At 38.3% G+C, this 24089-nt stretch overlaps 1 protein-coding gene across 1 annotated transcript; it reads left to right on the forward strand.

Moving 5' to 3' along the window:
• The first annotated feature begins 650 nt into the window (after positions 1 to 650).
• Positions 651 to 1583, forward strand: LOC102137676 (olfactory receptor 4F15-like). The gene has a single exon (XM_005562449.3). The coding sequence runs from the start codon at positions 651 to 653 to the stop codon at positions 1581 to 1583; it is 933 nt and encodes a 310-aa protein (XP_005562506.3).
• Positions 1584 to 24089: the final 22506 nt, after the last annotated feature.

Genomic DNA, 24089 nt, shown 5'->3' on the forward strand with positions numbered 1-24089 from the left:
TCATTGTCTTTTCTTTTTCTTCCCACCCCTCAGCATATTTTAATTTCTTTTCTTTATATCTTTCCTTTATCTTTGTCTTCTAAATTATATTTAAACAATTCACTCACACTTGTAAAGGAATTAATTCAAATTAATTTAGCAAATACTAAATTCCTAGAACTGATAATTCTGCCCTCTGAAGCTATTTTACAGTCTAATAATGAAGACAGAGATAAATAATATATGAATCTTTTCTTTTAGTGCTTGGAAACAGATAAAGGAAGTAAATCATGCACATGTAACTCTATACTACAGGTCAAAAGGTCCTATGATAATTACAAAGTGCGATGGGAAAGGAGGGTTTTATGGGTTCCACTTTATTCTTGCTCTCCCAAATTTTAAATTCATCTTTTTTTTTTTTTCCCTGTTTTTATGTCCTGTGGACTTTAAGTTATAGCATCACATGCAAAGACAATGGACTCACGGATTGCTGAACCAGCTTCCATGATTATGCAAAGTCAACTTCCTGTAACAATTTCCTAGCATATTATTCCTAGTGGTCCTGTCTCTCTAATGGAACCCTGAATGATACAGTTAGTAATTCCACTTTCTCATTTCTCCTGTTTTTTTTTTTTCCCCAGGCAAATTTGCAGCCCAAAGTGACTGAGACCATGGAGGGAGGAAATTATTCGGTGGTGTCTGAGATTGTTTTGGTGGGACTCACCAGTTCTTTGGAGATGCAAATTGTCCTCTTTCTGGTTTTTTCTATGTTCTATGTAGCAGGTATTTTAGGAAACCTCCTCATTGTGCTCACAGTGATCTCCGACTCCCATTTACACTCCCCTATGTACTTCCTGCTGGCCAACCTCTCCTTTATTGACATGTGGATTTCCTCCATTACAGTGCCCAAGATGATTTCTGATCTTTTAAAGGAGAGAAAAGTAATCTCTTTCCAAGGCTGCATTGCTCAGATGTTCTTCATTCATGTTATTGGAGGAACTGAGATGGTTCTGCTTGTTTTCATGGCCCTTGACCGATATGTTGCTATATGTAAGCCTCTCCACTACCTGACTATCATGAACTTCAGAACTTGTACTCTACTCCTAGTGGCTTCCTGGACTATTGGAATCATCCATTCATTCATTCAACTTGTATTTGTTGTTATCCTACCATTCTGTGGTCCCAATGAAGTGGACAGCTTTTACTGTGATTTTCCTCGATTTATTAGGCTGGCTTGCACGATCATCGACAGATTGGAGCTCATAGTCACTGCCAACAGTGGATTCATCTCTCTGGGGACTTTTTGCATTTTGATTATCTCCTATATCTTCATCTTGATCACTGTTTGGCAACATTCTTCAAGTGGCTTATCCAAGGCTGTCTCTACACTGTCGGCTCACATTACAGTGGTGGTCTTATTTTTTGGTCCATGCATCTTTGTGTATTCATGGCCATTTCTCACAGTGCCTGTGGATAAATTCCTTGCCATTTTTGATGTAATAATTACCCCATTTCTGAACCCTACCATCTATACTTTTAGGAACAAAGAAATGAAGATGGCAATGAGGAGAATATTCAACCAGGTGCTGAGTTGTTTTAAGTGATTTCGATATAAAGAAAGACAAGCATTTCTAAAATTCCTGGCCCATGCTACAGACATGAATCCAGTGAAACATAGATGCTATTTACTAATTTATTTACCAATAGGCAGGATTTTCTTAATGTGTTATTTTGCTCATATGAAGGAGGATATTATATTCTTTCTTATGAAATGTGTTTGAATAAGAAGTGTTAATATAGACCTGTTTCTACATTTTCCCCACACCTCCTTGATAAGGAGAATTCCAGACTGACCTATTACAACTTACTCTGTATTCTGAGGAGACTCTTTCCTTGTCACATTAATTTTTGGGGTTTCATGATGCAGAATCTGAAGAAAAGTGCTTTGGAAATATGAGACAGATTTGCAATGATCAGAAATAGGTGTTTTTTTTTTCTTTTGTCAGGGTCTCACTCTGTAGCCAAGGCTGAGGTACATTGGTGCAACCTGGGTTCACTGCAGCCTTGACCTTCCAAACTCAAGCAATCTTCCTACCTCCGCCCTCCTGAGAGCTGGGACTGCTGCATTCACCACCATGCTTGGCTGATTTTGTTTACTTATTTTTTTGGTAGAGATGAGGTCTCACTATCTTGCCCAGGCTGGGGATAGTATTTCTGACTCTGAGGCAATATGTGAAAGTAGCTATAAAATGTGAAGAAAACATGAAAGATAAAAACAGGATTTTTTTTGAGATAGGGTCTCACTTTGTTACCCAGGCTGGAGTACAGTAGCATGATCTTGGCTCATTGTAGCCTTGACTTCCTGTTCTCAAGTGATCCTCCTGCCTGAGCACCCCCAAGTAGCTGGGATTATGTGCATACGTCACCAGGCATGGCTAATTGTTGTATTTTTGGTAGAAAGGGGTTTTTTGATGTTGTCTAAGCTTGTCTCAAACTCCTGAGCTCAAATGATCCACCTGCCTCAGCCTCCCAAAGTGCTGGGATTACAAGCATGAGCCACAAAAAGAAGATTTAAAAAATATTATTGTCTCTATATTACCCTTTAATGTATATTGTCCTTCAATAAACAAAACAAAAGTAAAGAGCTAAGATTATTTTGAATTTTTTTTTTTTGATCACAACATCAGCCTAAAATTGGATTATTAAGTTATGGCTTCTTAAGCATTTCAGCTAGTGCATACGGTAACTGAATTAAGCCTTAAAATCACTCTAGTTCTGCACATGTACCCTAGAATATAAAGTTTAAAAAAAATTGCTCCAGTTCTTTCAAAAGCTGTGTTTCTGTACTGTCAGAGGATGTGAATAATGGAGACCTAGTAAGGAGCAAGAACAATGACCTATTTAATAATTCTGTTCCAGCTCGTGCTTGACCTCATTACACTGGAATCAGCAATAATTCCTCAGAGGTAGGTAAACTCTCTTCTTTTTCAGTAAGATAATTACAAGGACAGACCCTAGCCAGACTGTCTGCCTTCAAATTTCAGCCATGCCTTTTACTAATTCAAGTTGCTTAACCTTTTTATGTTTAACTTCCATCATCTATAAAATAGAGGTAGTTTGAACTGTCTGAAATTCCTCATATTTGATGTTTTTAATGTACAAAATTGACATTTCCTTATAACTAAAAGTATCTTTCTCATAAGGTTTTAAAAATTAACTGAATTAATATCTATAAAGTGCTTTAAATAATTCTTTGTCTATAGTGTTATACAAGTGCCTGTTCAATAAAATGAAATAAAATATTGAAACAACTTCTTAATCAGTTTTGCTGACCTTCTCTCATACTATGTACAAATTGTTTCTTTTCTTTCTAACTCTATTCATTAATCTTTGATTAAGAGCTTGTTCTTTTCCTAACAGGACTGGAATACATATTCTTCAACTATTTAAATGAGAGAATTCCTTGAATATACAGACTTCTAAATGCTACACTTCAATTGACTTTTGATAGTTTCTTTTTCTTATATTGAAACTGCCTTCAAGTATACATATGTAACAAACCTGTACGTTATGCACATGTACCCTAGAACTTAAAGTATAATAATAATAATAAATAAATAAATAAATAAATAAATAATAATAAAAAAAAGAAACTGCCTTTTAAAAAAAAATTTTTTTTGAGACAGAATCTCGCTCTGATGCCCAGGCTGGAGTGCAGTGGCACGATCTCGGCTCACTGCAAGCTCCGCCTCCTGGGTTCACGCCATTCTCCTGCCTCAGCCTCCCAAGTAGCTGGGACTATAGGCATCCACCACCATGCCTGGCTAATGTTTTGCATTTTTAGTAGAGACGGGGTTTCACTGTGTTAGCCAGGATGGTCTCGATCTCCTGACCTTGTGATCTGTCCGCCTCAGCCTCCCAAAGTGCTGGGATTACAGTTGTGAGCCACGGCACCGGCCCCAAACTGCCTTCTTATGTGCTACATCATATTTCTACATAGCTAGTTTTGGTTATCTATGGTGCTTTTTAGTGTGCCGGAGACAGTTACCAAGCTGATTAGCTTACAAAAAATTGTATAAATAGAAATTTGGTTAATCAAAAAGTATATTGTCAGCAATCTAAGGGTGAATAAAAAGTAAAACAATTGAATATTCACTATATTCTAATTCCTATGGTAGGAACTATCGAAATTGTGTTAGTGTTATACAATCCAATTGTAGAAAATTGTACAACCCAAATTTCTCTGAAGTGAAAAATTAATGAAAGTAATTCAAGGGTATGGTATGGTGGGCAGATTCATTGAAAGGGTTTGAGTAGAGGGGATTCATGAATTTGTGAATGCTATGGATGGGGTTGAGGCCCATGCTGAACAATCCTCTGAGTTTAGTACATGTCCTGGCAAGGAGAGAAGCTCACAAAAAGCTCTGGAGGCTAAGAGCAGGTTGATAACACAGCACTATCAGGGAGGTTAGATGCCTACTGTACTTCATTGCCTAACTAGGGTCTACAAAGCCTGATAAGATCTGACCCTGCCAGTCTCACCCACTGCTTGTTCATGCCACTCTTCTCTGTTTGGGGCTCTCAGGCATTTTGTACTTTCCCTTCACTTGAATATAATAAGTTTGTGGCCTCCTGAGACCTGTAAAGTTTGCAGAGTGCTTTGCCCAGGTGTAGGCAAGCCCGGCTCCCTCTCCTCATTCAGGTTTCAGCTTGAGTGTCAATTCCAAGAAAAGACTTCCTATTTAAGAAGTTCTCTCTTGCGGGATGACGTCAGCAAGATGGCTGACTAGAATCCCCTAGTGCTTATTCTTTCTACAAAGGCAGCAAAAACAATGAATAAACAACTACATTTGAATAAAAATAACTAAAGGGAAGCGTCAGAAGACATCAAAGGAGTAACAGAAACACTGGGGAGCACAGAAACTCAGAACAGCCACATACAGAACAGAAGCAAACATTGGGACTCCACCACCAAATTCCTCAGCAGGGATCAGATAGGAAGGAGGAGGAACATCTCCCTGTGGTGAAAAAGTAGGCAAGAGGATTCCAGCAACCCCCAGCAATACCTTAGATATATACAGTCCTCACCACTGGGTCTCCTTGGTCCTCACAGCCACTAAGCCTGGCTGAGAGAACTGACTGGAGTCCACACAGCTGTGTTCCCTCCAAGAAGGAGCTGGACAATGTGCCTTACACCCTGTGGCCTGTGTGGTTACTACGCTGTGCCATCTTGGGACTGCAAGTACTGCTGGAGTGTGTCTTGCTCTGAGGGTGAGGAGCCACAGCACCCTTTCATTTTTGATGCTAAACTGCCTTAAACCACTTATGCCCGGTGGCCCAGCATCCCCAAGCTGAGCTGGGAGCAACTGCTATGCTTCTTCCCTGTGGGGCCAAGCTGCAGTGAAGAAGCTCCACCTACCTCTCTCTCTCAATACCCTCAGGCTGGAGCTGGAAGTGGCGCACTCCTTCCTGGGAAACTGCTTTGGCAGAATGGCTCCATTTACGTCTTAGCCAAGGCTGCACCCTGCCCCTAGTGGCCTGAGCTGAAACTGTGCATTGCCTCCCAAGGAAACAATCCCTGGGCAGGCAGAACCCTGCATCCCTGGAAAATGGAGTCTGGACCACCCAGAACAGTCACGCCCCTTGGGCCTGAGCGGAAGCAGCACGTCTCCGTTTGGATTATTGGTGCTTTGGTTGAACTGAGCAGCTGCACATTCCAGGACTGAGGTGACATAGTGGTACCTTGCATGCCAGGGAAACAGAGCAGTGGCTGATCTGAAACACCCCACCCTACAGGCTAGAACCTACAACTCTAGAACCCTGGTTCCCTGGATCTGGACTAGCTCCCTGTAGTCTGAGCTGCTGAGACATTCCTCTCCCCGGAGAGTGGAGTCGTTGCTCTGCTACTCCTTGTCCCGAGGGCCCAAACAAAAGCTGCGCTCAGCCATTCTGGAGAATTCACATCTGCAGCACCTGGGTTCATAGAGTCTGGGATTCTCCAGGGTCTAGAGTCACCATTACATGATGCCTCACCCCCCAGTGACCTGAATTGCCACTGAACCCATTGGTTCAGGTTCCCAATTATGGCCATACCCTGCATCCCAGGCCCCAAACTCCAGATTCCCTCTTCTTCCCGCGAGTCAGGCCAATGCTGCCCTCTGCCTCACAGGGGTGGAGTCATAGCTACAACGTGGCCTCAGCTGCTAGGGAGTGCCTCAGAGTCACAGATTCTGGCTCTATGGGCCACCTACATCCAACCTTGTCACAAAGAGCACACCTTCACCTCAAGACCCAGGTGCCACAATAGGTTCATTAGACCCTGAGCCTTGAAGCCTGGCCCCAAAGACCAGCTGCTGCTCCAAAGATCTGCACCTGTAATCCAGCAACGCTGTAGCTCCTTCTAGGCTGTGTTAGACCAGATACCTAGAGAATTCCCATGGCTAAATCTCAGTAGTGTGGGGAAACCAAGAAGAGAAGGCTCCAAAAACCCTTGCCATAGAGGAAATAAATAACCTATATTGCCACTAGACTACCACAAACTTCTACAGCCTAGGCTACTGAGATGCATACAGTTATTGCTGACATTGCAGCCAAAGAAGCTGCATGGAGATCATATCACTGCCCCCACCTGGAAACGGAATTACCACACCCTTCCTAACAGTATACTGAGATCCAACTGCAGGTTAAATTCTTTTCTTATAAAATTTATTCTAGAAAGTTGGGACAAGGCAATTTTTTCCACCAGACATACAAATATCAATGCAGAGACTCAAGAAACATGAAAAAGCAAGGAAATATGACACCACCAAAGGAATATAATAACTGCTTAATAACAGACCACAATGAAAAGGAAATCAACTAATTGCTGAAAAAAATCCAAAATAATAATTTTAAAGAAACCCAGTAAGATACAAGAAAATATAGATAGACAATTCAATAAAATCAGTAAAACAATTCACCATATAAATGAAAAATTAAGCAAGGAGATAGATACGCTAAAAAAGAACCAAATAGAAATCCTACAGCTGAAGAATTCAATGAATGAAATAAAAAATACAATATCCATCAATAGATAAATGAATAAAGAAAATGCCGTACAAGGACGCAGAGCAAGATGGCAGAATAGAATCCTCCATTCATCATTTTTCCAGCCCCTATGAGGACACCAAGTTAACAACTATTTACACAGAAAAAAATCTTCATAAGAACCAAAAATCATGTGTGCACTCAGAGTACGTGGCTTACACATATCACTGAGAGAGGCACTTAAAAAATAGAAAAAAATGGTCCTGAATCACTGAGGTCACCCCTCCTCCACCCCTAGCAGCAGTGGTGTGGTGCAGAGAGTGTCTCTGGGTGCTGGGGGTGGGAGAACACAGCAATTATGAGGTATTGAACTAATTGCTGTCCTGTTACAGCAGAAAGGAAAACCGGACCAAACTGTCATGCCCTCCTGCAGAAGGAACCAGCGCTAGCTAGAGGGAAATCACGGATCCCAGTGTTCTGACTTCAAGTGAGGTTTTTACTACATATACACAATGCAGTACTATTCAACCATAAAAAAGAATGAGATCTTGTCATGTGAAACAACATGGATGGAACTGGAGGACATTATGTTGAGTGAAATAGCCAGGCTCTGAAAGACAAACATCACATGTTCTCATTCATTTGTGGGAGCTGACAATGGAAACAATTGATCTCATGGAGACAGAGAGTAGAATGTTGGTTACTGGAGGCCAAGAAGAGTTGTAGTGGGGAGGAAGTAAGGATGGTTAATGGGTACGAAAACATAGAAAGAATGAACAAGATCTAGTATTTGATAGCACAACACGGTGGCTATAGTAAATGATCATTTAATAGTACAATTAAAAATAATGAAATGGGTATAATTGGATTATTTATAACACAAAGGGTAAATGTTTGTGGTGATGAATATCCCATTTACCCTGATGTGATTATTACACACTGTATGCCTGTGTCAAACTATCCCATATACCTCATAAATATATATACCCACTATATACCCACAGAAATTGAAAATTAAAAATTAAACATGCTCTTGAGTGACCAGTGATTCAATGAAGAACTTAAGAAAGAAATTTAAAAAATCTTTGAAACAAATGAAAATATAAACTCAACATAAAAAAACCTATGGGATACAGCAAAAGCAGTGCATCCCAAGGAAATAGAAAAGCAAGAACACACAAAATCCAAAATAAGTAGAAGGAAAGAAATAATAATCATTGAGCAGAAATAAACAAAATTGAGGCTAAAAAAATCACAAAAGATCAATAAAATAAAAGTTGGTTTTTTGAAAAGATAAACAAAATTGACAAATCATTAGCTAGACTGAGCAAGAAAAAAAAGAAAATACATGAATGAATAAATGAGAAATAAAATGGAGACATAACTGATTCCACAGAAATACAAAGGAGCATAAGAGACTATTATGAAAAAGTGTATGTCAACAAATTGGAAAACTTTGCAAAAATGGATAAATTCCTGAACACATACAACTTATCAAAATTGAACCAAGAAGAAATAGAAAACCAGAACAGACTAATTATGAATAACAAGATTGAGTTAGTAAAAAAAAATCTCCCATCAAAGAAAAGTCCAAGACCTGATGGTTTTATTGCTGACTTCTTCAAACATTTAAGGAAGAACTAATACCAATTCTTTTCTAACCTTCCAGAGAATTAAAGAGAAGAGAATTCTTCCAAACTTATTCTATGAAGTCATCATTATCCTGATATTAAAACCAGAGTAGGACACAACAAAAAGAGAAAATTATAGACCAATATCCCTGATGAACATAGATACAAAAATTCTCAGCCAAATACTAGCAGACCAAATCCAGCATCACATTCAAAAGATCATTTACCTTGATCAAGTGAGATTTATTTCAGAGAAGTAAGAATGATTCAACACACACAAATCAATTAATGTGATATGTCACAATGACAGAATGAAGGAAAAGCCATGCAATCATCCCAGTAGATACCATTAAAACATTTAATAAACTTCAACATTACTTCATGATAACAACTCTCAACAAACTAGGAATAGAAGAAGCATATGTCAACACAATAAAGACCACATATGACCAGCCCACAGCTGACATCATACTGAATAATACTGAATGAGGAAAAGAACTGAAACAAGACAGAGATGCCTACTCTTTCCACTCTTACTCAACATAAGTCTGGAAGTCCTAGCCAGAACTATTAGGCAAGAGAAAGAGATAAAGGGCATCCAAATTGGAAAGAAGAAAGTCAAATTGTACCTGTTTGAAAATGAAATGATCTTCTATGTAGAAAACCTTAAAAACCCCACCAAAAAACTCTTAGAACGGATACATTCAGTAAAGTTGCAGGATACAAAATAAACATAAATATCAGTAGTGTTTGTATATACCAAAAACAAACTAGCAGAAAAGAAATCAAGAAAGCAATTCCATTTACAATAGCTATCAAAAACTACCTAGGAATAAATTGAAACTAGGAGTTGAAAGATCTCTGCAAGGAAAACTAAAAAACATTGATAAAAGAAATTGAAAAGGACATAAAAATTGAAAGACATCTCTTTGGGAGGCCCAGGTGGGCGGATCACTTCAGGTTAAGAGTTCGAGACCAGCCTGGCCAACCTGGTGAAACCCCCATCTCTACTAAAAATACAGAAATTAGCTGAGTGTGGTGGCACACACCTGTAGTCCCAGCTACTCGGGAGGCTGAGGCAAGAGAATTGTTTGAACCCAGAAGGTGGATAATGTTGGCTGTGGGTTTGTCATAAATGGCTTTTTATTACTTTGAGGTAAGTCTCTTCTATGCCTATTTTCTTGAGGGTTTTTATTATAAAGGATGCTGGATTTTATCAAATGCTTTATCTGAATCTATTGAGATGACCACATGGTTTTTGTTTTTTCATTCTGTTTATGTGGTATATCATATTTATTGGCTTGTGAATGTTAAATCATCCCTGCATCCCTGAAATGAACCCCACTTGATCATGACGTATTATCTTTTTGATGTACTGTTGGATTCAGTTAGCTCATATTTTGTTGAGAATTTTTGCGTCTATGTTTATCAGGGATATTGACTGTAGTTTTTTGTTTTTTGTTTTTTTTTTTCTCTTCCATCATGTTCTTATCTAGTTTTGGTGTTAGGGTGATACTGGCTTCATAGAATGATTTAGGGAGTATTTTCTTCTTTCTCTATCTTTTGGAATAGTTTCAGTAAGATTGGTCCCGATTCTTTGAATGTCTGATAGAACTCAGCTGTGATTCTATCTGGTCATGAACTTTTTTGTTGTTGGCAATTTTTTTTTGTTTGGTTATTGATTCAATCTTGCTGCTTGTTATTGATCTGCTCAGGGTTTCTATTTCTTCCTAATTTAGCCTGGGAGGGTCGTATATTTCCAGAAATTTATCCATTTCCTCTAGATTTTCTGGTTTGTGCATATAAAGGTGTAATATGGTTTAAATCTGTGTCCCTGCCCAAATCTCAAGTCTAATTCTTATCCCCAATGTTGGTAGTAGGGCCTGGTGGGAGGTGATTGGATCATGAGTGCAGTTTCTAATGGCTTAGTGCCGTTCCCCCTTGTTACTGTATCATGAGTGAGTTCTCACAAGATCTGGTTGTTTAAAAGTGTGTGGCACATCCCCCATCTCTCTCTTCCTTCTGCTCCTGGCCACGTGAAGTGCTGGTTCCCCCTTTGCCTCCTGCCATGATTGTAAGTTTCCTGAGGCCTCCCCAGAAGTTGAGTGGATGCCAGAATTATGCTTCCTGTATAGCCTGCAGAACCATGAGCCAATTAAACCTCTTTTCTTTATAAACTACTCAATCTCAGGTATTCCTCTATAGCAGTGCTACAATGAACTAATACAAGGTATTCATAGTAGTCTTGAATAATCTTTCATATTTCTTTGGTATCAGTTGTAATAGCTCCAGTTTCATTTCTAATTGAGCTTATTTTGAGTATTCTCTTTTCTTTTATTGTTTAATCTTGCCAATGGTTTATTAATTTTGTTTATCTTTTCCAAGAACCAGCTTTTTGTTTCATTTATCTTTTGTATTTTTTTGTTTCAATTTCATTTAGTTCTGCTTGAATTTTGTTATTTCTTTTAGTTCTGCTGTGATTTTTGTTATTTCTTTTCTTCTGCTGCGTTTGTATTTAGTTTGTTCTTTTTTCTCTAGGTTCTTGTGGTATGACATTATTTTGTCAATTTGTGCTGTTTCAGACATTTTCATGTAGGCACTTACTGCTATAATTTTTTCCTCTTAGCACTGCTTTTGCTGTATTCTAGAGGTTTTGATAAGTTGTGTCACTATTATCACTTATTTCAAATAATTTTTTAATTTTCATTTTGGTTTTATTATAAACCTCAAAATCATTCCAGATCAGATTATTTAATTTCCATGTATTTGTGTAGTTTTAAAGGGTCCTTTTGGAGTTGGTTTCCAGTTTTATTCCACTGTGGTCTTGGATAATACTTGATATGATTTTGATTTTTTAAAATTTATTAAGACTTATTTTGTGGCCTATCATATAGTCTATCTTGGAAAATATTTCATGTGCTGATGAGAAGAATGTATAATCTGCAGTTGTTGGAAAGAATGTTCTGTAAATATCTGTTAAGTTCATTTGTTCTAGGGTATAGTTTAAGTTTATTGTTTCTTTGCTGACTGTCTCAATAGTCTGTCTAGTGCTATCAGTGGAGTATTGAAGTCCACCACTATTATTGTATTGTTGTCTATCTTATTTCTTAGGCCTAGCAGTAATTGTTTGATAAATATGGGAGCTCCAGTGTTAGGTGCATATAAATTTAAGATCGTAATATTTTCTTGTTGGACTAATCCTTTTATCATATATAATGTCGCTTATTGCCTCTCTCTATTTTTTTTTTTGACAATTGTTGCTTCAAAGTCTGTTTTGTCTAATATAGGAATAGCCACTCCTGTTTGCTTTTGGTTTCCACTTGCATGGAATATCTTTTTCCACCCCTTTACTTAAGTTTATATGAGTTCATATGTGTCAGGTGAGTCTCTTGAAAATAGCAGATATTTGGTTCACATTGATTGATTTGTGTATGTTGAACCATTCTTTCATCTCAGGGATAAATCCCACCTGGTCATCATGAATGATCTTTTTAATGTATTGTTGAATTCAGTTTGCCAGTATTTTATTGAGGAGTTTTGCGTCAATAGTCATCAGAGATAGTGGCTTATGGTTTTCTTTTTTTGATATGTCCTTGTCTGATTTTGATATCAAGATAATACTGGCCTCGGATAATGAGTTTAGAAGTACTTCCTCTTTTTTTATTTTTTGAAATAATTTGAGTAGGATTGGTATCAGATCTTCATTAAGTATTTGGCAGAATTCAGCAGTGAGGCCATCAGGTCCTGGGAGCCTTTTTATTACAGCTCTGATCTTGTTATTTATTATTTGTCTGTTCAAGTTTTGGATTTCTTCCTGATGTAATCTTGGTAGGTTGTATGTGTCTAGGGATTTATCCATTTCTTCTAAATATTTCCAATTTATTGGTGTCTAGCTGCTCATGGTAGCAACTAATGATCCTTCAAATTTCTGCAGTATCAGTTGTAAACCTTTCTCATCTCTAATTTTATTTATTTGGCTCTTCTCTCTTTCTTAGTCTGGCTAAAGGTTTGTTAGTTTTGTTCATCTTTTCAAAAAGCCAGTTATTTGTTTCATTGACTTATGTATTGTTTTCTTCTTTTTAATTTCATTCATTTTTTTCTGTTATCTTTTTTATTTGTTTTCTTCCACTAATTTTGGGGTTAGTTTGCTCTTATTTTTCTAGTTCTTTAAGATACATTGTTAGATTACTTAAAGTTTTTCTTCTTTTTTGATGTAGGCACTTATAGCTATAAAATTCTCTCTTGGTACTGCTTTTGCTGTATCCTATAGGTTTTGGTATGTTGTGTTTCTTTCAAAATTTGTTTCAAGGAATTTTTCAATTTGCTTCAATTTATTGACTCACTGGTCATTCAGAAGCTTATTGTTTAGTTTCCATGTGTTTGCATAATTTCCAATGTTTCTCTTGTTATTAATTTCTAGTTTTAGTTCATTGTGATCAGAGACAATTTTGACATTATTACAATTTTTTTTTAAATGTTTTAAGACTTGATCTGCAACCTAACATATGATCTGTTCTTAAGAATGGCTCATGTGTTGAGGAAAAGAGTGAATAATTTGTAGCCTTTGGACAAAATGTTCTGTAACTATCTATTAGGTCCATTTGTAGTATAGATTACAGATTAATTCCTATGTTTCTTTGTTGATTTTCTATCTAGAAGATCTGTCCAATGGTGAAAGTGGGTTGTCTCTAGGTATTTTTTTTATTGGATTCGATCTCTCTCTCTTTCTCTGTCTCTCTCTCTCTCTCTCGTTCTGAAATGGAGTCTCGCTCTGTCACCAGGGTGGAGTGCAGTGGCGTGATCTTGGCTTACTGCAATCTCTGACTCCCTGGTTCAAATGATTCTCCTGCCTCAGCCTCCCGAGCATTTGGGATTGCCACCACGCCCAGTTAATTTTTGTATTTTTAGTAGAGATGGGGTTTCACCGTGTTGGCCAGAATGGTCTTGATCTCCTGACCTTGTGATCCACCCGCCTTGGCCTCCCAAAGTGCTGGGATTACAGGTGTGAGCCACTGCACCCGGCCTCTCTCTCTCTCTTTAGCTCTAGTAATATTTGCTTTATATATCTGGGTGCTCCAATGCTGAGTGCATGTACCTTTAAAATTGTTATGTTGTCTTGCTGAATTGACCTCTTCATTGTATAGTGAGCTTGTGTCTTATAGTTTTTGTCTTGACATCTATTTTGTCTGATATAAGTATAGCTACTCCTGCTGTTTTTTTTTTGGTTTCCATTGGGATGGAATATATTTTTCCATCCCTTTATTCCCAGTCTATGTGTGTCTTTATAAGTGAAGTGTGTTTCTTTTAGGCAACAGATTAATAGGTCTTTTTTTTTTTTTTAATAATCCATTCAGTCACTCTATCTTTTGATTGGATAGTTTAGTCCATTTACATTCAATCTTATTATTGACAAGTAAGGACCTACTCCTGCCATTTTGTTATTTGTTTTCTCCTTGTTTTGTGGTCTTCTCTTCCTTCTTTCTTTCCTTCCTGTCTTCTTTTTTGTGAAGATGATTTTCTCTTTTGATATGATTTAATTTAGGTTCTTGCTTTTTAGGCTTTTGTGTTTTTGTTGTATTTTTTTGTTGTTTGTTTTTTGTTTTTTTGACGGAGTCTTGCTCTGTCGCCCAGGCTGGAGTACAGTGGTGTGATCTCAGCTCACTGCAAGCTCTGCCTCCCAGGTTCACGCCATTCTCCTGCCTCAGCCTCCTGAGTAGCTGGGACTACAGGCACCTACCACCACGCCCAGCTAATTTTTTGTATTTTAGTAGAGATGGGGTTTCACCGTGTTAGCCAGGATGGTCTCAATCTCTGGACCTTGTGATCAGCCCGCCTTGGCCTCCCAAAGTGCTGGGATTATAGGCATGAGCCACTGTGCCTGGCCCCATTATATGTTTTTTGGTTTGAGGTTACCATGAGGTTTGCTCTGAGCCCAGTTTGGCACTCTCCTAGGTGTTGCATTCCCTGTGGCCCAGACTGCCTTTTGAGTTTGTTGAGAGTTCTGGAGTACTTTACTTCATAGTGAATGGTGGCGAGGCTTGAGGGCACTCATGTTCAGATGCTGGGATTGGTGATTTCCCTCTGGCTAGGGTTGGTTTAAATGCTCCCTCCACAGGTGGGCCTCAGCTGATTTGGTCAGGTTTTTCTTTCTGCCAAAACAGGGCTGCGCTGAGTTCAATGCCTCACAATTGCTGTGCTTTCCCTTTCCCCAGAGCACAGGAATGCTCTGTGCACCACCCTGCTGATGCCAGGGGAGGTTCAAGGTATGAGCAATTGAAGACTGTGTTTCCTACCTCTTCAGTGCCTCCTTCAGCTGTATTAAGCTAAAACCAGGTATTGTGAGTGCTCTCCTGATTTTTGGTTCTTATAAAGGTGCTTTGTGTGTGTGTGTAGTTGTTAAATTGGTGTTCTTGCAGGGAGATGATCGGTGGAACCGTCTGTTTTACCATCTTTCTCCCTCACATCTCCTCTATAACCAACTTTCTTTCTTTCTTTCTTCCTTTCTTTCTTTCTTTCTTTCTTTCTTTCTTTCTTTCTTTCTTTCTTTCTTTCTTTCTTTCTTTCTTTCTTTCTTCTTTTTCCTCTCTCTCTTTCTATCTCTTTCTCTTTCCCTCATCTTTTCCTTCCTTCCTTCCTTCTTTCCTTCCTTCCTTCCTTCCTTCCTTCCTTCCTTCCTTCCTTCCTTCCTTCCTTCCTTCCTTCCTTCCCTCCCTGCCTCCCTCCCTCCCTCCTTCCTTCCTTCCTTCCTTCCTTCCTTCCTTCCTTCCTTCCATCCTTTTCTTTCTTTCGAGGTTCTGCTCTGCAGCCCCGCCTGGAGCACAGTGGGATGATCATAACTCACTGCAGTCTCAAACCCCTGGGCTTTAGTAATCCTTCTGCCTCAGCTTCCAAGTAACTGGAACAACAGGTGCACTATCACGCTGGGCTACTTTTATATATATATATATATACATACATATTTATTTATTTATTTAAAGATGTGCCCTCATTATGTTGCCCATACTGGTCTCAAACTCGTTGCCTCAATTGATCCTCTCACCTCAGCCTCCTGGTCACTAGGATTATAGTCATGAACCACCACAACACCTGGCTAAGTTATACCTTTTTAAGAATAGAATAATTTGTCTATTTTATCTAAGTTTTGAAACTCACCAGCATCAAAGTTTTTCATAATATTTAAAAATTTCTTTTTGTAAAAAAATCTGCAATACCATGTAGATATATTCTGTTTGTGGTTTTCTCTACTTTGTTCTGTCTCTTTTCTGACTGTCTCTTTCTCTCTGTCTCTTCCTGTATTATGTGGGTGTTACGTGAACAGAGGATTGCCTTGTTATCGGTCTTTTCAAAGAGCCAACTTCTAGCTTTGTTGACCTTCCCTATTTTTTCTTTAGTTTTGGTGTCTTTGATTTTACTCTTATCTGTCTACTTTATTTGAATTTATTGTGTCCTTTTTCTTACTTTCTATGTTTCCAGCTTTCTATGTTGGAAAGTTAGATACTTAATTTGTTGGCTTTCTTCTTTTCTCATATATGCATTTCCATTGAGGTACACATAAGCTTTCACAACCACATGTTCAGTTTTTTTCTTTTCGTTTTTTATTATTATACTTTAAATTCTGGGGTACATGTGCACAATGTACAGGTTTGTTACATAGGTATACATGTGAAAATGTTGGTTTGCTGCATCCATCAACTTGTCATTTACATTAGGTATTTCTCCTAATGCTATCCCTCCCCTAGCACCTTACCCCCTGACGGACCCCAGTGTGTGATGTTCCCCTCCCTATGTTCATGTGTTCTCATTGTTTAACTCTCACTTATGAGTGAGAACATGCGGTGTTTGGTTTCCTCTTCTTGTGTTACTTTGCTGAGAATGATGGTTTCCAGCTTCATCCATGTCCCTGTGAAGGACGTGAACTCATCCTTTTTTATGGCTGCCTAGTATTCCGTGGTGTATATGTGCCGCATTTTCTTTACCCAGACTATCTTTGATGGGTGTTTGTGTTGGTTCCAAGACTTTGGTATTGTGAGCAGTGCTGCAATAAACATATGTGTGCATGTGTCTTTATAGTAGAATGATTTATAATCCTTTGGGTATATAATCAGTAATGGGATTGATGGGTCAAATGGTATTTCTAGTTCTAGATCCTTGAAGAGTCACCACACTGTCTTCCATAATAGTTGAGGTAGTTTATACTCCCAACAACAGTGTAAAAGCGTTCCTATTTCTCCACATCCCCTCCAGCATCTGTTGTTTCCTGACTTTTTAATGATCGCCATTCTAACTGGCGTGAGATGGTATCTCATTGAACCACATGTTCAGTTTTGTGTTTTTTAAAATTTCTACAAATTCTTCATTAAAACACAAACTATTTTGAAGTTTTAAAGTTTCCAAATGTATGGGAATTAAAAATATGTATCTTTTATAAACTTATAAGTTGATAGCATTGTTTTCAGAGGTTGAGGTCATATTCTTTGGAATTTGTTGACGTTTATATTCTTTTACCTAGTAAGTTTTTGTAATTGCTCCGTGTGTTTAAAAAATGTCTATTTTCTAATTGTTTGGAATAGAGTTCCATGTATTTAAATTAGATCATGATTGTTTATTTAGTAATTAACATTGCTCATGATTATTCAGATCCATAGCATTTCTGGTGTTTTTCTGCTTGACCTATAAGTGGTGTAAGAAATATATTTCAGTTTTCTCTTATGTCGAAAAAATGTTGTATTTGATCAATGTTTTCTTTACACATTTTGAGGCTCTTATATTGCATACAAGTTTAGAATCTCACTGGTAAATTGAGCCTTTTATTATTTGTATTCATACTTTTTGACTTTATTTATTTATTATTTGAAAAAATACAGCCATGCTGCTTTCTTTTTGGTATATAATTTTCCTGTTATTTTACTTTCAAGCTTTGTATATCGCTATGTTTTTAAGTATGTGTCTTGTAAATAGCATATTGGTGGAAAGGGCGGAGCAAGATGGCCGGATAGGAACAGCTCCAGTCTCCAACTCCCAGCGCGAGCGACACAGAAGACCGGTGATTTCTGCATTTTCAACTGAGCCTCTGCTGCTGACACCCAGGCAAACAGGGTCTGGAGTGGACCTCAAGCAATCTCCAGCAGACCTACAGCTGAGGGTCCTGACTGTTAGAAGGAAAACTATCAAACAGGAAGGACACCTACACCAAAACCCCATCAGTACGTCACCATCATCATCAAAGACCAGAGGCAGATAAAACCACAAAGATGGGGAAAAAGCAGGGCAGAAAAGCTGGAAATTCAAAAACTAAGAGCACATCTCCCCCGGCAAAGGAGCGCAGCTCATCGCCAGCAACGGATCAAAGCTGGACAGAGAATGACTTTGACGAGATGAGAGAAGAAGGCTTCAGTCCATTAAACTTCTCAGAGCTAAAGGAGGAATTACATACCCAGCGCAAAGAAACTAAAAATCTTGAAAAAAAAGTGGAAGAATTGATGGCTAGAGTAATTAACGCAGAGAAGGTCATAAACGAAATGAAAGAGATGAAAACCATGACACGAGAAATATGTGACAAATGCACAAGCTTCAGTAACCGACTCGATCAACTGGAAGAAAGAGTATCAGCGATTGAGGATCAAATGAACGAAATGAAGCGAGAAGAGAAACCAAAAGAAAAAAGAAGAAAAAGAAATGAACAAAGCCTGCAAGAAGTATGGGATTATGTAAAAAGACCAAATCTACGTCTGAGTGGGGTGCCTGAAAGTGAGGGGGAAAATGGAACCAAGTTGGAAAACACTCTTCAGGGTATCATCTAGGAGAACTTCCCCAACCTAGTAGGGCAGGCCAACATTAAAATTCAGGAAATACAGAGAACGCCACAAAGATACTCCTCGAGAAGAGCAACTCCAAGACACACAATTGCCAGATTCACCAAAGTTGAAATGAAGGAAAAAATGTTAAGGGCAGCCAGAGAGAAAGGTCGGGTTACCCACAAAGGGAAGCCCATCAGACTAACAGCAGATCTCTCGGCAGAAACTCTACAAGCCAGAAGAGAGTGGGGGCCAATATTCAACATTCTTAAAGAAAAGAATTTTAAACTCAGAATTTCATATCCAGCCAAACTAAGTTTCATAAGTGAAGGAGAAATAAAATCCTTTACAGATAAGCAAATGCTTATTTTGTCACCACTAGGCCTGCCTTACAAGAGACCCTGAAGGAAGCACTAAACGTGGAAAGGAACAACCGGTACCAGCCATTGCAAAAACATGCCAAAATGTGAAGACCATCGCGGCTAGGAAGAAACTGCATCAACTAACGAGCAAAATAACCAGTTAATATCATAATGGCAGGATCAAGTTCACACATAACAATATTAACCTTAAATGTAAATGGACTAAATGCTCCAATTAAAAGACACAGACTGGCAAACTGGATAAAGAGTCAAAACCCATCAGTCTGCTGTATTCAGGAGACCCATCTCACACGCAGAGACATACATAGGCTCAAAATAAAGGGATGGAGGAAGATCTACCAAGAAAATGGAGAACAAAAAAAAGCAGGGGTTGCAATACTAGTCTCTGATAAAACAGACTTTAAACCATCAAAGATCAAAAGAGACAAAGAAGGCCATTACATAATGGTAAAGGGATCAATTCAACAGGAAGAGCTAACTATCCTAAATATATATGCACCCAATACAGGAGCACCCAGATTCATAAAGCAAGTCCTTAGAGACTTACAAAGAGACTTAGAATCCCATACAATAATAATGGGAGACTTCAACACTCCACTGTCAACATTAGACAGATCAACAAGACAGAAAGTTAACAAGGATATCCAGGAATTGAACTCATCTCTGCAGCAAGCAGACCTAATAGACATCTATAGAACTCTCCACCCCAAATCAACAGAATATACATCCTTCTCAGCACCACATCGCACTTATTCCAAAATTGACCACATAATTGGAAGTAAAGCACTCCTCAGCAAATGTACAAGAACAGAAATTATAACAAACTGTCTCTCAGACCACAGTGCAATCAAACTAGAACTCAGGACTAAGAAACTCAATCAAAACCGCTCAACTACATGGAAACTGAACAACCTGCTCCTGAATGACTACTGGGTAAATGACGAAATGAAGGCAGAAATAAAGATGTTCTTTGAAACCAATGAGAACAAAGATACAACATACTAGAATCTCTGGGACACATTGAAAGCAGTGTGTAGAGGGATAGCACTAAATGCCCACAAGAGAAAGCAGGAAAGATCTAAAATTGACACTCTAACATCACAATTAAAAGAACTAGAGAAGCAAGCGGAAACAAATTCAAAAGCTAGCAGAAGGCAAGAAATAACTAAGATCAGAGCAGAACTGAAGGAGATGGAGACAGAAAAAACCCTCCCAAAAATCCATGAATCCAGGAGTTGGTTTTTTGAAAAGATCAACAAAATTGATAGACTGCTAGCAAGACTAATAAAGAAGAAAAGAGAGAAGAATCAAATAGATGCAGTAAAAAATGATAAAGGGGATATCACCACCGACCCCACAGAAATACAAACCAGCATCAGAGAATACTATAAACACCTCTACGCAAATAAACTTGAAAATCTAGAAGAAATGGATAATTTCCTGGACACTTACACTCTTCCAAGACTAAACCAGGAAGAAGTTGAATCCCTGAATAGACCAATAGCAGGCTCTGAAATTGAGGCAATAATTAATAGCCTACCAACCAAAAATAGTCCAGGACCAGATGGATTCACAGCTGAATTCTACCAGAGGTACAAGGAGGAGCTGGTACCATTCCTTCTGAAACTATTGCAATCAATAGAAAAAGAGGGAATCCTCCCTAACTCATTTTATGAGGCCAACATCATCCTGATACCAAAGCCTGGCAGAGACACAACAAAAAAAGAGAATTTTAGACCAATATCCCTGATGAACATCGATGCAAAAATCCTCAATAAAATACTGGCAAACCGGATTCAGCAGCACATCAAAAAGCTTATCCACCATGATCAAGTGGGCTTCATCCCTGGGATGCAAGGCTGGTTCAACATTCGCAAATCAATAAACATAATCCAGCATATAAACAGAACCAAAGACAAGAACCACATGATTATCTCAATAGATGCAGAAAAGGCTTTTGACAAAATTCAACAGCCCTTCATGCTAAAAACGCTCAATAAATTCGGTATTGATGGAATGCACCTCAAAATAATAAGAGCTATTTATGACAAACCCACAGCCAATATCATACTGAATGGGCAAAAACTGGAAAAATTTCCTTTGAAAACTGGCACAAGACAGGGATGCCCTCTCTCACCACTCTTATTCAACATAGTGTTGGAAGTTCTGGCTAGGGCAATCAGGCAAGAGAAAGAAATCAAGGGTATTCAGTTAGGAAAAGAAGAAGTCAAATTGTCCCTGTTTGCAGATGACATGGTTGCATATTTAGAAAACCCCATCATCTCAGCCCAAAATCTCCTTAAGCTGATAAGCAACTTCAGCAAAGTCTCAGGATACAAAATCAATATGCAAAAATCACATGCATTCTTATACACCAGTAACAGACAAACAGAGAGCCAAATCATGAATGGACTCACATTCACCATAGCTTCAAAGAGAATAAAATACCTAGGAATCCAATTTACAAGGGATGTAAAGGATCTCTTCAAGGAGAACTACAAACCACTGTTCAGTGAAACAAAAGAGGACACAAACAAATGGAAGAATATACCATGCTCATGGATAGGAAGAATCAATATTGTGAAAATGGCCATACTGCCCCAGGTAATTTATAGATTCAATGCCATCCCCATTAAGGTACCAATGACTTTCTTCACAGAATTAGAAAAAACTGCTTTAAAGTTCATATGGAACCAAAAAAGACCCCGCATTGCCAAGACAATCCTAAGTCAAAAGATCAAAGCTGGAGGCATCACGCTACCTGACTTCAAACTATACTACAAGGCTACAATAACCAAAACAGCTTGGTACTGGTCCCAAAACAGAGATATAGACCAATGGAACAGAACTGAGTCCTCAGAAATAATACTACACATCTACAGCCATCTGATCTTTGACAAACCTGAGAGAAACAAGAAATGGGGAAAGGAGTCCCTATTTAATAAATGGTGCTGGGAAAATTGGCTAGCCATAAGTAGAAAGCTGAAACTGGATCCTTTCCTTACTCCTTATACGAAAATTAATTCAAGATGGATTAGAGACTTAAATGTTAGACCTAATACCATAAAAACCCTAGAGGAAAACCTAGGTAGTACCATTCAGGACATAGGCATGGGCAAAGACTTCATGTCTAAAACACCAAAAGCAACGGCAGCAGAAGCCAAAATTGACAAATGGGATCTAATTAAACTAAAGAGCTTCTGCACAGCAAAAGAAACTACCATCAGAGTGAACAGGCAATCTACAGAATGGGAGAGAATTTTTGCAATCTACAGAATGGGAGAAAATTTTTGCAATCTACTCATCTGACAAAGGGCTAATATCCAGAACCTACAAAGAACTCAAACAAATTTACAAGAAAACAAACAAACAACTCCATCAAAAAGTGGGCAAAGGATATGAACAGACATTTCTCAAAAGAAGACATTCATACAGCCAACAGACACATGAAAAAATGCTCATCATCACTGGCCATCAGAGAAATGTAAATCAAAACCACAATGAGATGCCATCTCACACCAGTTAGAATGGCAATCATTAAAAAGTCAGGAAACAACAGGTGCTGGAGAGGATGTGGAGAAATAGGAACACTTTTACACTGTTGGTGGGATTGTAAACTAGTTCAACCATTATGGAAAACAGTATGGCGATTCCTCAAGGATTTAGAACTAGATGTACCATATGACCCAGCCATCCCATTACTGGGTATATACCCAAAGGATTATAAATCATGCTGCTATAAAGACACATGCACACGTATGTTTATTGCAGCACTATTCACAATAGCAAAGACTTGGAATCAACCCAAATGTCCATCAGTGACAGACTGGATTAAGAAAATGTGGCACATATACACCATGGAATACTATGCAGCCATAAAAAAGGATGAGTTTGTGTCCTTTGTAGGGACATGGATGCAGCTGGAAACCATCATTCTTAGCAAACTATCACAAGAACAGAGAACCAAACACTGCATGTTCTCACTCATAGGTGGGAACTGAACAATGAGATCACTTGGACTCCGGAAGGGGAACATCACACACCGGGACCTATCATGGGGAGGGGGGAGGGGGGAGGGATTGCACTAGGAGTTATACCTGATGTAAATGAGGAGTTGATGGGTGCTGACGAGTTGATGGGTGCAGCACACCAACATGGCACAAGTATACATATGTAACAAACCTGCACGTTATGCACATGTACCGTAGAACTTAAAGTATAATAATAATAATAATAAATGAAAAAAATAAATAAATACAGTAAAAGAAGGTTTTTACAGAAAAGGTATATTTATGTGAAAGCTTTGTGATGTCACAATCCTCTTATACTAGTAATTAATGTCTTATAACTTGACAGTGCTGTATAATGGAAAATTTCTGTAATCTAAGGGCCTGGGGTTTGGGCCTTGTGGAACTCAAAGCATCTAAAAAATCAAAATTGCTAAAGTTAAATTTAATTTTATATTCTGTGGTTTCTCAAGTAGTTACTCTTTCTCCTTCCAGCTCTGCTTCCCAAGTATTTAAAAGTGCTGGATTTCTCAGTCAGTTACTCCTATTGACTTATTTTAAAGCAAAAATATTTCTGTACGTTCATCCAAGACACCATTACACTTGATACCCAGCAGGTACTTTTCTTCTATTCTTTTGTACTTTTTATTCCCTGGGTGAAAATCAGTGTAGACTCTGAGGTATAATTTCCAGGAAAATCCAATCAAGAGAGGACAGGCTATTCCCAAGACTCGGTACCATCATTTGGTCACCGATATTCAAGGTTGTTAAGTAGAATCTTTTTTACTTGCAAAAAACAACATAAGACTCTTTGTTTTGGAAAAGGTTACAACCTCAGTCAGAACATGAAATTATCATCTTCTGAACCTAGAAAAATGTTCCTACTTCATGTACGATACTGTAAAATGTATGTAAAACAAATGTTTTACAGTTTAGCAGACTAGACATTAATCTAACCTATCCTTGGATAGTTGATCTATCTCTGAGTATTGCTCAGTAAATATTTCTCCTCTTAATTTAATTTATAATTTAATTCTCATTCAACATGTTCACTGCATATGTATTCTGGGCAAGGCATGGAGGAGAGTATCAAAATGAACAGATTATGACTGTTGCTGATGTTTTTGGGGAACTGTTTTTTGGGGAAGGTGACATTAAATTAGATCTTGAATGAAGAGTGGGATTCCAAACAGAAGAACATATTTCAGGAGGAGGAGGAAACACCATAATATCTTCATTCTTTCTATTCCTTGTTTCTTTTAACTCTTT

The sequence above is a fragment of the Macaca fascicularis genome, chromosome 7, assembly GCF_037993035.2.
Source record: "Macaca fascicularis isolate 582-1 chromosome 7, T2T-MFA8v1.1".
Taxonomy (NCBI): domain Eukaryota; kingdom Metazoa; phylum Chordata; class Mammalia; order Primates; family Cercopithecidae; genus Macaca; species Macaca fascicularis.

Bases quoted from the DNA above. Each gene is read 5' to 3' on its own strand.
- LOC102137676 (XM_005562449.3), top strand. From the start codon at position 651: ATGGAGGGAGGAAATTATTCGGTGGTGTCTGAGATTGTTTTGGTGGGA.